At 22.3% G+C, this 15,733-nt stretch overlaps 4 protein-coding genes and 1 pseudogene across 14 annotated transcripts; 2 read left to right on the top strand and 3 right to left on the bottom strand.

The window, feature by feature from the left end:
- Positions 1–39: 39 nt before the first annotated feature.
- LOC107997049 (endoplasmic reticulum chaperone BiP) lies at positions 40–3,721 on the bottom strand. Its single transcript, XM_062072200.1, has 6 exons — positions 3,566–3,721; positions 2,812–2,976; positions 2,307–2,727; positions 1,826–2,191; positions 1,336–1,739; positions 40–1,249 (listed from the first exon to the last, which is right to left on the bottom strand). The coding sequence occupies exons 2-6, from the start codon at positions 2,940–2,942 to the stop codon at positions 595–597; spliced, it is 1,977 nt and encodes a 658-aa protein (XP_061928184.1). The 5' UTR covers positions 2,943–2,976; positions 3,566–3,721; the 3' UTR covers positions 40–594.
- A 616-nt stretch (positions 3,722–4,337) lies between these two features.
- Positions 4,338–8,080, bottom strand: LOC107997050 (delta-aminolevulinic acid dehydratase). Of its 6 annotated transcripts, none has more exons than XM_062072205.1 (7): positions 7,990–8,080; positions 6,624–6,714; positions 6,088–6,212; positions 5,360–5,507; positions 5,081–5,300; positions 4,767–4,999; positions 4,338–4,681 (listed from the first exon to the last, which is right to left on the bottom strand). In XM_062072205.1, exons 3-7 carry the CDS (start codon positions 6,207–6,209, stop codon positions 4,394–4,396), a joined length of 1,011 nt encoding a protein of 336 aa, XP_061928189.1. In that variant the 5' UTR covers positions 6,210–6,212; positions 6,624–6,714; positions 7,990–8,080; the 3' UTR covers positions 4,338–4,393. The 6 variants fall into 6 exon arrangements, with proteins under 6 accessions (XP_061928189.1, XP_061928188.1, XP_061928187.1 ...); XM_062072204.1 differs by having other exon boundaries at positions 7,835–8,080; XM_062072203.1 differs by having other exon boundaries at positions 6,088–6,287; positions 7,835–8,080.
- A 142-nt stretch (positions 8,081–8,222) lies between these two features.
- LOC107997055 (casein kinase II subunit beta) lies at positions 8,223–15,605 on the top strand. 6 transcript variants are annotated; one of them, XM_017055397.3, is made up of 5 exons: positions 8,223–8,266; positions 13,038–13,113; positions 13,368–13,470; positions 13,520–13,919; positions 14,054–15,605. In XM_017055397.3, the coding sequence occupies exons 2-5, from the start codon at positions 13,042–13,044 to the stop codon at positions 14,160–14,162; spliced, it is 684 nt and encodes a 227-aa protein (XP_016910886.1). In that variant the 5' UTR covers positions 8,223–8,266; positions 13,038–13,041; the 3' UTR covers positions 14,163–15,605. The 6 variants fall into 6 exon arrangements, with proteins under 6 accessions (XP_016910886.1, XP_016910887.1, XP_016910890.1 ...); XM_017055398.3 differs by having other exon boundaries at positions 8,242–8,266; positions 13,538–13,919; XM_017055401.3 differs by lacking the exon at positions 8,223–8,266 and adding an exon at positions 12,510–12,595.
- Positions 8,436–10,600, top strand: LOC107997058 (E3 ubiquitin-protein ligase RNF14-like; annotated as a pseudogene).
- Positions 10,555–12,275, bottom strand: LOC107997056 (protein SLC31A2). Its single transcript, XM_017055404.3, has 4 exons — positions 11,686–12,275; positions 11,352–11,617; positions 11,016–11,242; positions 10,555–10,876 (listed from the first exon to the last, which is right to left on the bottom strand). Exons 1-4 carry the CDS (start codon positions 11,686–11,688, stop codon positions 10,773–10,775), a joined length of 600 nt encoding a protein of 199 aa, XP_016910893.1. The 5' UTR covers positions 11,689–12,275; the 3' UTR covers positions 10,555–10,772.
- Positions 15,606–15,733: the final 128 nt, after the last annotated feature.

Genomic DNA, 15,733 nt, shown 5'->3' on the forward strand with positions numbered 1-15,733 from the left:
ATTTTTTCAAGATACCTGGCATATTATAAAAAAAACATATTTATTATGATTTACTGAAAAAATGTTTATTTCCATGATACTGATACATATGACATCATTCATTCATACAGAACTCCTATATTGTACATAGTACGATATAGTTTTTCTACAGGCAGTAATAGACGCAAGTCATACCCGCTTGCACATTCATTCTTGTTCATACATACATTGCAAAATCTGTAACGCGAATTACACAACTGCTTATTTGATTATATATAATAAAACATACAAAAACAATTAATTCAAATAAATTAACGCGCAGAATCTTATGCGAAAACTAATTAAGCTATTCTCAGCAATAAAATTTCTTTAATTAGATGTTTTTTCATCAAGAAGATCAAGATGATTATTACTGATAAATTCATTACAGAACAATACACAGAATGATTTCCATAACTATGTATTGTTTACTTCTGATAACTTAATGAATAACAAACGTTCGTCGATCAGTCTTTTTATACTTGACGTATCAACGACGTATTAATCTCTGCAATATTGCATGAGATTATGTTAATTCAGTCTAAATTAGGACGAATACATGTATTGATCATTTAGTTAAAGCTCATCCTTCAGATCTTCATCATCTCCACCAGTTGGTGGAACTCCACCACCTGCACCTTGATACAATTTGGCAATAATAGGCTGAACAATATCTGTTAGCTCTTTTTTTTGTTTTTTATATTCTTCTGGATCAGTATCTGCATTTTCTTCTAGCCATTTAATTTTTTCATCAATAGCTTCTTCCATTTTTGCCTTATCGGAATCGCTGACTTTTGAGCCAAGTTTCTCTTTATCAGCCAATTGATTTTTTAAGGAATATGCATATGATTCGAGTTCGTTACGTGCTTCTACTCGTTCTTTTAATTTTTTATCATCATCTGCAAATTTCTCTGCATCCTTTATCATTCTTTCTATATCATCAGGTGTAAGGCGGTTTTGATCATTGGTAATAACAATTTTTTCACGATTTCCAGTTCCTTTATCCTCAGCAGATACTTGAAGAATTCCATTAGCATCGATTTCGAAAGTAACTTCAATTTGTGGTATTCCTCGTGGTGCTGGTGGAATGCCAGTAAGATCAAATTTACCAAGAGGATGATTATCTTTTGTCATTGGACGTTCACCTTCGTATACTTGAATGGTTACTGTATGTTGGTTGTCTGATGCAGTAGAAAAGATTTGCGATTTTTTCGTCGGAATTACAGTATTTCTATAAACAAATACAATTATTTATTTATATAAAAATTAATAATATGTAATATATGTAAATGAAAAATATAAAAAATATTTGTTTACCTTGGAATAAGCTTAGTCATTACACCTCCAACAGTTTCAATACCCATAGTAAGTGGATTGACATCCAAAAGTACAATAGCATCTGTATCTTGTTCTCCAGAAAGTACACCTGCTTGCACAGCAGCACCATATGCAACAGCCTCATCAGGATTAATACCTCGTGATGGTTCTTTACCACCAAAGAATTCTTTAACTAATTGTTGAACTTTAGGAATTCTAGTAGAACCTCCAACAAGTACAATTTCATCTACATCTTTTTTATTCATATCAGAATCTTCTAAAACTTTCTGTACAGGTTTCAAAGTACTACGGAAAAGATCCATATTTAACTCTTCAAATTTGGCACGTGTTAAAGTCTCAGAAAAGTCTTCACCTTCAAAGAAAGATTCAATTTCGATTCTCACCTATAACAGAATAATTATATATAATGTTATACATAGTTAAATATTATACAGAGTTAATATTATTATCTTCATAAAACGAAGCATACTTGGTGGCTAACACTAAGTGCCCTTTTAGCTTTCTCAACTTCACGACGTAATTTTTGTAATGTTCTACTATCTTTACGAATATCTTTGCCTTTTTTCTTTTTATATAATTTCGTAAAATGATCCATCACGCGTAAATCAAAATCTTCACCACCCAAATGAGTATCACCATTTGTTGCCACAACTTCAAATACTCCATTATCAATTGTAAGTAGACTGACATCAAAAGTACCACCGCCTAAATCAAAAACTAATACATTTTTTTCTCCATCTTTTTTATCTAAACCATAAGCAATTGCAGCAGCTGTAGGTTCATTAATGATTCTCATAACAACAAGTCCAGAAATAGTTCCTGCATCTTTAGTAGCCTAAATAAAAAATAATTACTTTCAGTAAATATTTTCAAAATTAAATTTAGATCTTTTTTTTAAAATATTTTATATTTTATAATATTTATAATATTTTAACATATTTTATATTTACTTGTCTTTGTGCATCATTAAAATAAGCTGGTACAGTGACTACAGCATGAGTAACTTTTTTGCCTAAATATGCTTCTGCTGTTTCTTTCATTTTACCAAGTACCATAGCAGAAATTTCTTCAGGTGCAAATACTTTCTCTTCACCATTAATTACCATTCTTATATGCGGTTTGCTATTCTTTTCAATTACTTTAAATGGAAAGGATTTAATATCACGTTGTACAGTAGGATCTGACCATTCTCTGCCAATTAATCGTTTGGCATCAAAAACTGTATTTTCAGGATTTGTAGTCAATTGATTCTTTGCTGCATCTCCAATTAATCGTTCACCATCAGCAGTAAATGCCACATACGATGGTGTAATTCTATTTCCTTGATCATTAGCTATAATTTCTGCTCTTCCATTTTTATAAACTCCAACACTAAAACAATAAATTATTCTAAGATTATAAATATTTTTCTTTATTAAATATATATATGTATTTATATGATTTAAATTTATTTACCAAGAATATGTTGTGCCTAAATCAATTCCAATGACAGTTCCAATATCTTCTTTCTGTTTTTCTTCTTTTGCAAAAGCAAAAGTTATTAAGCCTAATAAAAATAGAGCTTTAACTCCTTTCATTTTTTTCATATAAATGATCTTTTGTAAAATGAATATAGAATTCCTGAAATTTATATTTTAAATATCTATAATATATAATATCTAAAATAACATTCTATTTTAATATTTGTTTTTTAAATCTAATACTTAATAAAAAAAATATAACAAACAATATCTTAAGTCATATTTTATACATAAAAAATTTTAATATTGATATGCAAAGTAATAAAAATTATCATATACAATTAATATATAATAATTAAAAAATTAAATATTATGAAACAATGAAAGAAAATATTTTTATTTATAATGTAGTTAATAAAAAAAATTAAAATAAATCATTGGAATATTTAATTTTGATGAATATATTTCGATATGTAAAATATTCTTTCAAATTAAATGATAAAAATTAATTAAAATTAAAATATTCTGTATAATAATTACATTTAACATATTTTACAAACATTTAAAAGAAATTCTTTCACTTTGGATAAAAAATGAACTCCAATTTCATACCAAGACGTGGCAAATAACGAAATATTCTTTGCGTTATGTGAAATTCTAAACATAATACTTTTTCCAGTTTATTAATAACTATTTATATATTTTTATATAATTTAAATAATTTTATTTATATTATATTTATTACTTACCAAATTAAAATATATAAGTATGTCTCTTTAATTTTTTTCTTTTTTTTTTTTTTTTTAAGTAAAAAACTTTGTTACTCTCAGCACGACTTCGACGAATAACACGAACAACTAGGAATGACTGACTACAGAGATCTTAGTACCGGGATATTAACAAGGTGAATTCGTCGTGGCTTATGTTGATTGGTCCCAAAGTGTCCGTACTAAAGGAAACATACGTTTTCATTGGTTGAACTACATATAGTTGGCTACTATCGATAGGCCCACGTCACAACGGTATCATACTTCTGGAAATTTCTAATATTCTTACTATTGGAGGAATTAATGCAGAGGAAGATTCATAATATGTGAAGATAAATTTACCCATTTATTATCATTATCGTATCTTGAGAAAATATTTGTATATTTTTTAATTATATTTCTAATTATTTATTAAAATATATATTATTTTTAATTAAATTTTTTATATAAAATGTCCATAAAATTATCAATTTTTTCTCTTTCGAAAAAACATTAATTTTTATATCAAAAGCATCAGAAATTGAAAATAATAATTATTTAATTTGATAATTTTATTATTTAGACTAAAAAATATAAAAATGATAAAAATTTTTTTAACACAACTGTTTCGATTTTTTGTTAAATTGTCTGATGCAATATGATAAAATATAACAGGATTTACTTTAATTAATTATATAATTTAATAATATCATTAATTTCCGATATTTTTATTTTAATCATGAAATTTTTTTATATTTCAAGAAATAATAAATAATAAAATTTATAAATATATTTTATTTCCTACACCAAATATTAATCACATTAATGATGCTAATATTTGCTTTTTGGTTGCAACATATCTAATATTAATGGTGTAAAATATGTTATAATACAATCAGCACCTGCTCTTCTCATTGATAAAAGAACTTCTTTTAAAACATTTTCTAAATTTATTGCACCATTTTGAGCACCATGATAAAGCATAGCATATTCTCCTGAAACTTGGTATACAAACATTGGATATTCTGGATGTGCATCTTTTGTATGTCTAACAACATCCAAATAAGGTAATCCTGGTTTTACTATAAGCATATCAGCTCCTTCAGCAACATCTCTAGCCTAAAGAAAAAATCTATTTAAAAATAATGTAAATATTAAAAAAAATAATAGAAAATAGATAATTTTAAAATTCAATAATACTAACAGCTGCTCTAGCAGCTAATCCATTACTTCCTGGAGGTAATTGATAACATTTTCTATCTCCAAATTTAGGTGCAGATTGTGAAGCATCTCTAAAAGGTCCATAAAATCCTGATGCAAATTTCACTGCATAAGATAAAACTGCAACTTTATTCATTAATCCTGCTGCTGCTAATTTTTTTTTTATTGCACCTATTCTTCCATCCATCATATCTGATGGTGCAACAATTTGAGCTCCTTTATTAAATATATTTTTAAATATATAACATTTAATACCATAAATATATATTACTTATATATAAAAAAATGTAATCTTACCAGCTTTTGCATATGCAAGAGCAATTTCAGAAATTCGTTCAATACTAGCTTTATTATTTATACTTTCATCTTCATTTAAAATTCCACAATGACCATGAATAGTATAAGGACATAAGCATACATCACATGCTATTAATAAATTTGGAAACCATTCTCTTATTAATGGTACAGCTTTAATAATGGGATTTTTTATACTATCTGCATTACTTCCAATATGATCCTTTTAAAAAAATTATTTTTTATTATTAAATTTTTTTAAAATTTTCTTATAAAAGTTACCTTTTTCAGATGTTTTGATACTCCAAATAATAATATTGATTGTAATCCTTTTAAAACTAATGGTTGTAACATTTTTCGTAAATGATTAATGCCATATCGATAAACACCTGGCATACTAGGAATTGGTTCCTTAGCATCTTGTTCATCACTATAAAAATATTTCTTTTATATAAAAAAATTTAAGATATAAATTAAATTTTCAATTTTTAATTTTAAAAAATATGATTTATGTAAATAATATATATATAAGTAATACATATATAATGACAAAATTATAAGTCTTTATTATTTTTTTATAATTATTTTATTCATATATAATAAATTATTAAAGACAAGAATTTATATATATTGTAAATATTTATTATATATTTTTTATATTTCTTATAATAGAATTATTTTTATTATAAAATAATTTTATAATAAAAAAATAAACACTAATTATTTAAAAATAATAGTCCTTCAAATTGATCAATCAGAAATATTTTCTTATATTTAATGTTTATTTTTTATATTGTAAATTCTATTATAATCTAAAACTACAAATAATACAAATATTACATAATATTTTAAATATTTTAATTATTTTATTAATATTTTAAATATTTAATAATATATAAATATTTTAAATTTCATCTTTAGTATTTGTTTAGTGATTATAAAAATGATTATAAACATGTAATAAGTTTACTATACATATACATATGTATAAATGATGTAATTTTACTTACGAGATAAAAATGGGATACATGAGAGTATTAACTGTAATCTCTACATTTGGCGATTGCCATTGTCGTAAAACAGGATGAAAAATACCACTGTGAAGAGTATGTTTTGCTTCTACTTCTGCCATTTTCTTGAAATATGATTCTTCATTCATTTTAAATTGTATTTTATACACGTATAACCTAACCTATATCTTTTTCATAATCTAAAGGAGTCTTCATCTATATATATATATATATATATATATCGTTTATATATATATATATATATATATATATATATCGTTTTGTTATTCTATATCTTTATTATTTTAAATATTATATAATTAAAGTTTCATTATTTTTTATGTATAAATAAATATAAAATAATTATAATAGTTTTATTCACAAATTTATGATATGAACAAATGAAAATTAATAATATTGTATATAAACAGAAATTTCTTATATTTTAATTGTATACATTTAATAATTAAAAATTATATTAAAAATAAATTATAAAAATAAACATTTTAATAATTAAAAATAATTAAACAACTTACATAGAGTTTTTTTATTACAAAACTGTATATTTTCTAAAGACGGAACTATATTTTAAATTGCAAATTACAAATTGTTTGTCAGCGTGATAAGCTAAAAAAATAACGGCAAATAAAAAATGAAAAATTGTATTTCTTAAATAAATATATTGTTATCGTTATTTAAAAATTATTTAAATAATTATATATTTATAATTACAAATAATTATATTTAAATAATATATATATTAAAATTAAAATTTATATAATATGTATTTAAATTATAAAAAACTAATTAAAAAAGATATTTTATAAAAATTTAAAATTATAATAAAAATTATAATTATGATATGTGACAGTTTTTAATGTATAATGTATAAAAATTATAATCATAATATGCTTATTCATAAAAACCGTTTGATTATACGAAGTTATTAATTATTCATTATAAACAAAATGAATTTATTGTTAACACATTATATTTTTATTTTTTTTACCGAAATTTTTAACAATTTCTGACAAGAAAGAAATGAATATTTATTTGCAAAAATTATATATAAAACTATATATTTGAAAAGACTTTTGTAAAATTGAAAATAAAAAATAATAAAAAGAGTTCACTACAACATAAAAAAAATAAATAACAAAACATAAATAACAAAATATAAAACCATATTAAATAAGGAAAATGCTTGAAGTTGTCTTGTTAAAAATAAAAAATGGATAGGATTTGTAATTATATTCAAAATATAAAAATATTTCATTTTATAATTGATTCAATGAATTCTATTTTTTTGCTGCTATAAGGCCTCACAATATAATAAATATAATAAATCATTTGATTATTGTTTATATTGGCAATATTATATAATTTTATTACTATAATTTAATTATATTAATATCAATTAATATTAAATTATTCATTAAATTATTGTAATTATGTAAAATAATATATATAATGTAATATATAATGCATATATTATTATTATATTATAATACATATTATAATTATAACTTTATTGATATTATTATTTAATTATATATAATTTTATTACTAATTTTTATACACAAATATTCATTTTTTTCTTTAAAAAAAATTATCAATTATTAAAAATTAAAGATTTTGACTAAAAATTAAAAATAAAAATATAATTTCACTTTAACATATATGATTATTATGTATATAAATAATAAAATAATTATTATATTCACTATAATAAATTCACTTTATTTACACTTATATAATGAAATGATTTCTAAAAATATAATATAATTTTTATCATAAAATAAATATATTTTGATATTTTTTTTATATTTATTTTCATGTTTTTTTTCACTATTTTCATTATTACACATTGTACTATGTTACTAAATGAACATGATTGTTAACCGCTCTATCATTAAAAATGAATCAATTTCTCTGTAGCGAATTTCTATCGGAGGATATTATCTCGATGACATCTCCATTGTCATTACGACATTAAACAAAAGTCATGTAGTCGCATCATACGTCATCGTATCACATGACATACTTTTTAATGTCACAGTGACAATGAAGATAATATGACGTCACGTATTCTCCGGTATATTATTCGCTATAGGGGAATAGGATCACTTTTAATAGTAGAAGGGGTAGCGTACCATATCCATCCGGCATCTCTAATTTTGTGAGTAACTATATATATGTTTATATTCTTATCTATGTGATTATCTATGTTACTTATAATAATGCTTCATGAAATCTGAAGTTAGTTTTCATAATTCAATTCATAAATTTTATAAATGATAAATATTATACTTACATAGTTAAATAATTCAAAAATTTTAAAAATATCACAATTTATGATTAATAATCGGAAACAACAAAAAAACTAAATTTTAGTACTTTTAAATATTTATAACTATAATGAATTCTCATGTAGTAAAAAAGATATAATTGAATGTTATTATAATATATTTCCTTATATTGATGAGAGTGAAGTTTTATTAAAACTTAAAAATATTTATGAGGATGATTTTCATTCATTTTCTAATTATTTTATCAAACATTTACCATCTACTTTCAACTAACTGTTGATTATCCAAGTAAAAAAAACCACCAAATTTTTATATTATTACTTCATGGCTTTCTTTTTGGCAAATATCTTTTATTTGTCAAAAATTAGATGAAATATAACTAGATAATAAAAGATCAAGAAATATTGTTTTTATGGTTTGAATTTTTAAAAAATGATATTCTTTATTTTCTTAAAATTAAATTAATACATTAAATATCATGATATGATAGATTATTTTAAATTAATTTCCTCATTTGGAAGTGATGTTAGAACTAAATTTAATACATTATATTTTATTTCATTAAAATTTTTAATAGATTATGATAAATATAAAGAAGAAACTGAATTTGAGAATAATTATTTTAAGTGTATTATATGTTTTAAAAAATATTATGATAAACATTGTATAAAACATAAAAATGTAATCACATATATTGCAAAGATTGTATACATATATACATATCTATAAAAATAGTGAAAATAATATAAATAATATTCTAGTCCTGATTTAAGTTGTAATTTTAATATTATATTTAATGAAATTAAGAAATTTTGTCCAAAATCATTTTCACGATATGAAAATATGTTATTAAATGTGACATTAAGAAATATGAAAGATATTATCTTTTGTCCTAGAATTTTATGTCAATATCCACTTGTAAAAAATAATGATGATACATTAGTAAAATGTAGTAAATATGATCATATTTTTTGCTATAAGGTATAATAATTTATAATTAAAAAAAATAAATTGATTGCATCTTAATATTTAAATATGATGTATTAGGTATATCATGGAGCAGAACCTTGTTTTATGAATTCAAGTAATATATTAAATTTTATTGAAGAATATTGAAATAGTAATAAATATCAACAAAAATTATTACAAAAAAAATATGGCATAAAACAAATTCAATTAGTTGCAAAAAAATTTTTAGTAGAGGAATATTTAAAGGTATATATTAAATTTTATCAATAAATAAACATTTAATTTATTTATATTATTATTTACATATTATTAATTATAATTTATATTCTTAATTTATAATAATTTATATTCTCAGTTACTTAAAAAAATATTCAGACACTAATATATATATAATATATATAATTTTAATAATTTAAATTATCTTTGCTAATTATAAAAATCTGTAATTATTTTTAGTATATAATAAATTAATAAATTATTATTTATTTTTGCATGTCATGTATATTCTATTCTATATATTCTATTATATATATTCTATATCATATGTAAAATCATATGTAATATCTTAAATTTACAATGTAATATTAAACTAAAATAATGAAATTATAATTAAATTAAATTAAATTTACAAAATAAAAATAGTTTAATAAAAATTAAATTTACATATAAAAATAATTTAATAAAAATAATTTTTAACACTTAAAGTGTAAAATCAAAATAAAACTAAGATTTATATGATTATACAACAAAGAAAGATATTAATATCAATAATTACTTTTATAAAATTTTCATAATAAATTACTATTTTACTTGTTTTAGTAAATTCTTATTGTGTCCTGATATTTTTATGAGTAATTAAATTTATTTTTATTTTTTATATTAATAGTTGTATAATGTAATATTATTTACAGAAATATGCTAAATCATGTCCAAATTGTTCAACTATGATTGAAAAAATAGATGAATATAATAAAATGAAATATATTCATTGCAATATTTATTTTTGTTGGCTTTGTGGATCACATATAACAACGAAAAATGCATATAATATATAATAGCATTTTTTAACTACTGATAATAGTTGTTACAGACAATTTATTTGATGAAGAAATATCTGAAGAAAATAATCAACTGTGATGTAATAAAGAAGAATATATATTTTTTGGATCAAAAACTTATATATAAAAAATGAATTTTAAGTATTTTTTATTAAAAAATATATAAATATATTAAAATATTTTTTTTTAATATATTAATTTACTATAAATTATATATAACAAATAATTAATTTAAGTATAAAATATACAAAATATTACAAAATATTATTGTATAAAATATTTAAACAAAATATTACTTTACTTATTAACAAACAATGGTAACTATTTTTAATAATATATATAATTTGATTCAAGCATCTCTTGGTATATGAACTTCAACAGTAGCTTCTGTTATTAATTGATCTGCGACAACAGAAACTGTTGATTCATGTCTCTGACTATGTATTATATTATCTAAAAATTATATAATAATACTAAAATATTATTTCATATATATATATATATATATATTTCATATATATATATATATATATATATATATATATATATACATACAATAATATATATATATTCAACAAATTTGAAATCTTACCTGCACATTCTTTATCACAGTCTAATAATATTTGTCTTTTATAAAATCGTTTCATGTTAAGTTCTATAAGTTGTGGACCAAATATCCAATATCCAAGACATGCTCCCAGCACAATAGTAATAGTGATATATACATTATATGTCATAACAGCTAACATTAAAAGATAACCAAGAAATGTATGTACAAACCAATGAAATATTTGGAAAGTCCATATACACCATTGTATACTACAAACAGCAAAATAATATATAACATTAATTTATAATAACATCAATTTGTTCCTATAATTTAAAAATTTGTAAAAATGTATACATAAATTATTAATATAAATGATACCAATGTAAAGAAATTTTTGTTCTAATGTTGTTTGAGGATATTTTAGACAACAAACAAGAATTCTCTGATATTCTTGGGCTTTGTTTCTGTAAAAAGCTTATTGTACTTTGTTGTAATTTGATTTGTAAAACTTTCATACCCTCATATAATATTGCAACTGCAAATAAACCTAAACAAGTACAAAAAAAACTGAAAATTGTAGCGACATTATATCCTGGTAAAAAAAAATTGTCTAAATTGTTTCCAAACCAAAACCACATATGCATCTATAAACAAACAGATTAATACTTCATAATATTAATAAAAAAATATATAACTAGAGGATTATACATACCATAATCAATTTTATTCTATTTTTCTATATAACGAATTTTAAGATAATTATTCGAAATGATAAGAATTGTAGATAAAATTGTCCTTTTACATTCTAAATAGCACCTAGCTTTACCTAATTATTCACTAATGACTTAACTGTATATTATTTATTTATTTACATTATTTAATTTTATAAACAATTGTAACATTTTTAATCCATATATAATTATAATTTTTTATTTTGATTATAAATTTATAATGCATAATAAAAATATCAATTTTATGATATCTAGTTCACAATATCATATTTTCCAGAAATATAATTAATATATAAAATATCGTATAAAACTTGAATATAGTAGTACAAATTCATATATAATAAATGACCATTTTGTAATTAAATATAAAACATAATTGCAACATAAAATTGTATCTAGTAAGTTTGTTAACTTTATGTTGTTTAAAGTTGCTAGGATACAAGTCATGTGATACTATATAATATGCATATCACTTTTAAATCTTTTTGATTGTCAAACAAGTTTTCAACAAATCCAAAGAAAAAATAGAAAAATGGTGTGACCATTTATATTGTTTTTAAATAAATATTATTAAAATAAAACATAGGAAATTTGTGGCTAAAGTAGTGTATTGGAAATACATTGATCGTTCATTGGTCAACGAAGTAGAGAAAAAATTGTTTATGAAAATACGTATAAAAATTTAATTAAAATTATTATTATAGATATTAATATTCAATAGACAGGTACTAAAATTTTATTAGCACTATATAAAAAATTTTTTAATTAAAAATATTTAAATAAAAGAAAAATTTATAAAAAGAAGCCGGAAGGTGGCGGATAGAATAAGGGTACGACAGCGCTATCTACATCATTGGGACGAGCAAGCGTGGCTAATCAAAGCACCAAAAGGTAAGCCGTAAAGGCTGTTTATTTTTGGGTTTTCATTCGTCCTACAAGGTTTTTTCTCGAGTAATGTGCTTCCTGGCTGTGTCGGACTGTACATCGTATTTGAAAATCAGTTGACGAAGCAGCAATGACCACGGAAACGTAGGTGAACTGCCGGATAGGCTGTAACGTCGAGCATCTTGCCTAGTAAAGTGAAAACTCCATTTGCTCCCCTCACTCTCAGCTCCCCATACCTAGCCTTTCGTTGGCGCCTTTCTAACCAATTGCCAGGCGTACACTAAGCACTGACGTCGTATATATGTGTGCATAATATACGGAGATTCGAGAACTTTTTTGCGCACGTACCTTTACGTATTATATACGAATCCTGCGCTCTTTTATCGCGGTGATCACTTTTACTCTATATATCGATAGAAAAATATTTCTTCCATTTTTTTATTCATAGGAAAATGAGCAGTTCTGAGGAGGTATCCTGGATTTCGTGGTTTTGCAATCTCAGGGGAAATGAATTTTTTTGTGAAGTAAGTATTTTCTTGTTACCATAATATTTGATTTTAATTGTATATATTTTAACATGCCTCATTTTTCTGTAATTAAAGATTTTGGAATTGTTTATTTAAATGAATTTCATTTCATTATAATTTTCCATAATGTTTTGTTTTTAAATAATATTGAATGATATTTAATTTATAAAATTTGATAATTTCGTATAAGTATAATTTCATGTATTATAAATAATAATAATTTATAATTATTAATTACAATATTTCTATAGGTTGATGAAGATTATATCCAGGATAAGTTTAATTTAACCGGACTAAATGAACAAGTACCACATTATAGGCAAGCATTAGATATGATTCTTGATCTTGAACCTGGTAAATATATTATTTATATCTTGCCAGAAAATATCAAAGTACTTTTAAGCTTGTTTTTATTCTGTAGATGATGAATTGGATGGCCATCCAAACCAATCTGAATTAATTGAACAAGCAGCAGAATTACTTTATGGATTAATTCATGCACGTTACATTCTTACTAATCGTGGTATTGCTCAAATGATTGAAAAATATCAATCCGGAGATTTCGGTTATTGTCCACGTGTATATTGTGAATCCCAACCTATGTTGCCTCTGGGTCTTAGTGATGTTCCTGGAGAAGCAATGGTTAAAAGTTATTGTCCCAAATGTATGGATGTTTATACACCAAAAAGCTCTAGACATCATCACACAGATGGAGCATATTTTGGAACAGGATTTCCTCATATGCTTTTCATGGTTCATCCAGAATATAGACCCAAACGTCCAACAAATCAGTTTGTACCTAGGTAAGTTGAAATAAAAAATAATTTTCATTTTAAAAAATTTTTGCAAAAATCATATAAAAATTTATTTGAATCTTAAAATAATAAATTTATATTTCTAATAAAATTATATAAAACAAAAAATGATCTTTTTACAGGTTATATGGCTTTAAAATTCATCCTCTAGCATATCAGTTTCAACAACAATCTGCATCAACATTTAAAGCACCATTGCGAGCTGTTAATTATAATAATGGAAAACGTTAAGAATATTGCAACATAGTCTAGAACATTTTTTCATTACTTAAAATACAATTCCTAATTTCGTCCCTAAGGATTAAATAAAATATTATTTTTTATATTGATCTTTACACATTTTAGCAAGGCGCTGAAATACCAATCGTTTTGTTTGATCATTTTGTAACTAAAAGTTTGAATATGGCATTCGATACTTTTCGGATTTTTCCACGGTATTTATATGCCGAAAAGATTAAAGAGTGGTATATCAAACTGCCAATGTTTACAAGCGCCATGTTCATTTTTATTTCAGCTTTAGTAACAATTTTCTTTTTGTTAAAAATCATATTTGTATGGTTATATCAATTCTGGTCGAGTGAAATAACAAAAATGAAATGCATACAAAACATAATTACTAGGGACTAAAGATGCAAAATAATGATGAAGTATGCCTGTTTAAATGTTTTGCATCTTTGTGATTGCTTCCTAGTAATTCCTAGAATACAAATGAAGATCGATCTCGAAATAGAGAAGCAAGTAGCAACGAATATCGGTCGTTTTTTTAATAAAAAAAAAAACGATACATAAATTAATTTGTTAAATATAATTTAATTTAAATCTTAAGTAAGCTACAAAAAAGCAATTTATTTATACATAATTTACCTTAATAAAAACTAAGCTCAGATAAACAGAGTATAAAGCAAATTTAAAAGTAAAGACTGCATATTATTCTATAAAATCTTGTTTTTTACTGCAATTCTTTGAAAATGTATTATATGCAATTTTTAGTGACCAGAAACAAAATTCCAGAATTCTCTAAGTATGATATATATTACAAATAATAATATAATAATGCATATTTTAATATAGTACAATAAAATTGTTTTTCTTTATTATGATTATTACAAGTGTTCAAAATTTGTATTAAACCAAATAAGTTATGTATTTTTAAACTTAATAATTTTTTTAAACAAATATATTTAAACTAAATTAAAATTATTTAAAAATAAGATACATAAATGGAAAAAAGGACAATATTTTTCATTTTATTATATATATTCTGAATATTTTAGATATGTATATTCTCACATTTTTTCAATATCGATTTTCAACATTGTATATTTATCTACTTTAATAATTGCATACAAATTTTAAATTCATTGTAAAATATGAAATTTCAAAATAGTTAATTTTTAAAATTTTAGCAAAGTAAAATTTATTCATAACTTAAGCATTTATAATATTTAAAAAATATGTATTAGTAAAGAAATTGTATTTTATGTTAAAATCAATGATTGTTTTTCAGTCATCTATTATATATCATACACTTTCAATTTATTGTCAAATATAAATATAAGTCATTGTAATATAACATAACACACTGTAACATGTCATTATGTAAAATATTAAAAAACATTATTTTTATGTTAATTTCATTATATTAATTTAATAAAAAAAACCTTTTGATGTTAACTATGAATTGTATATTTACAATCAATTTACGTAAAAGCGCTAATTCAGTTCTGAAAAATATCCCTAAATTTATAAAGTTATATATTGCAACACTGTTAACGTTAACCAATCAGCGTTCATGTTTGAAG

The sequence above is a fragment of the Apis cerana genome, linkage group LG3 (assembly GCF_029169275.1).
Source record: "Apis cerana isolate GH-2021 linkage group LG3, AcerK_1.0, whole genome shotgun sequence".
Lineage (NCBI taxonomy): Eukaryota > Metazoa > Arthropoda > Insecta > Hymenoptera > Apidae > Apis > Apis cerana.

What these genes read in the sequence shown, in the direction of transcription:
- LOC107997049 (XM_062072200.1), bottom strand. Translation starts at nt 2,942, where the DNA reads ATGAAAAAAATGAAAGGAGTTAAAGCTCTATTTTTATTAGGCTTAATA. An exon ending in TTAATGATGCACAAAGACAA is followed by an intron (nt 2,192 to 2,306) that starts GTAAATATAAAA and finishes TTTTTTATTTAG; the next exon opens with GCTACTAAAGATGCAGGAAC. An exon ending in ATGACTAAGCTTATTCCAAG is followed by an intron (nt 1,250 to 1,335) that starts GTAAACAAATAT and finishes ATTTGTTTATAG; the next exon opens with AAATACTGTAATTCCGACGA.
- LOC107997050 (XM_062072203.1), bottom strand. Translation starts at nt 6,236, where the DNA reads ATGAATGAAGAATCATATTTCAAGAAAATGGCAGAAGTAGAAGCAAAA. An exon ending in TATCAAAACATCTGAAAAAG is followed by an intron (nt 5,301 to 5,359) that starts GTAACTTTTATA and finishes TTTTTTTAAAAG; the next exon opens with GATCATATTGGAAGTAATGC. An exon ending in TCTTGCATATGCAAAAGCTG is followed by an intron (nt 5,000 to 5,080) that starts GTAAGATTACAT and finishes TATTTAATAAAG; the next exon opens with GAGCTCAAATTGTTGCACCA.
- LOC107997056 (XM_017055404.3), bottom strand. An exon ending in ACAAAAATTTCTTTACATTG is followed by an intron (nt 11,243 to 11,351) that starts GTATCATTTATA and finishes TGCTGTTTGTAG; the next exon opens with TATACAATGGTGTATATGGA. An exon ending in CTGTGATAAAGAATGTGCAG is followed by an intron (nt 10,877 to 11,015) that starts GTAAGATTTCAA and finishes TATAATTTTTAG; the next exon opens with ATAATATAATACATAGTCAG.
- LOC107997055 (XM_017055399.3), top strand. An exon ending in GAAATGAATTTTTTTGTGAA is followed by an intron (nt 13,114 to 13,367) that starts GTAAGTATTTTC and finishes ATATTTCTATAG; the next exon opens with GTTGATGAAGATTATATCCA. An exon ending in GATTCTTGATCTTGAACCTG is followed by an intron (nt 13,471 to 13,519) that starts GTAAATATATTA and finishes AGTACTTTTAAG; the next exon opens with CTTGTTTTTATTCTGTAGAT.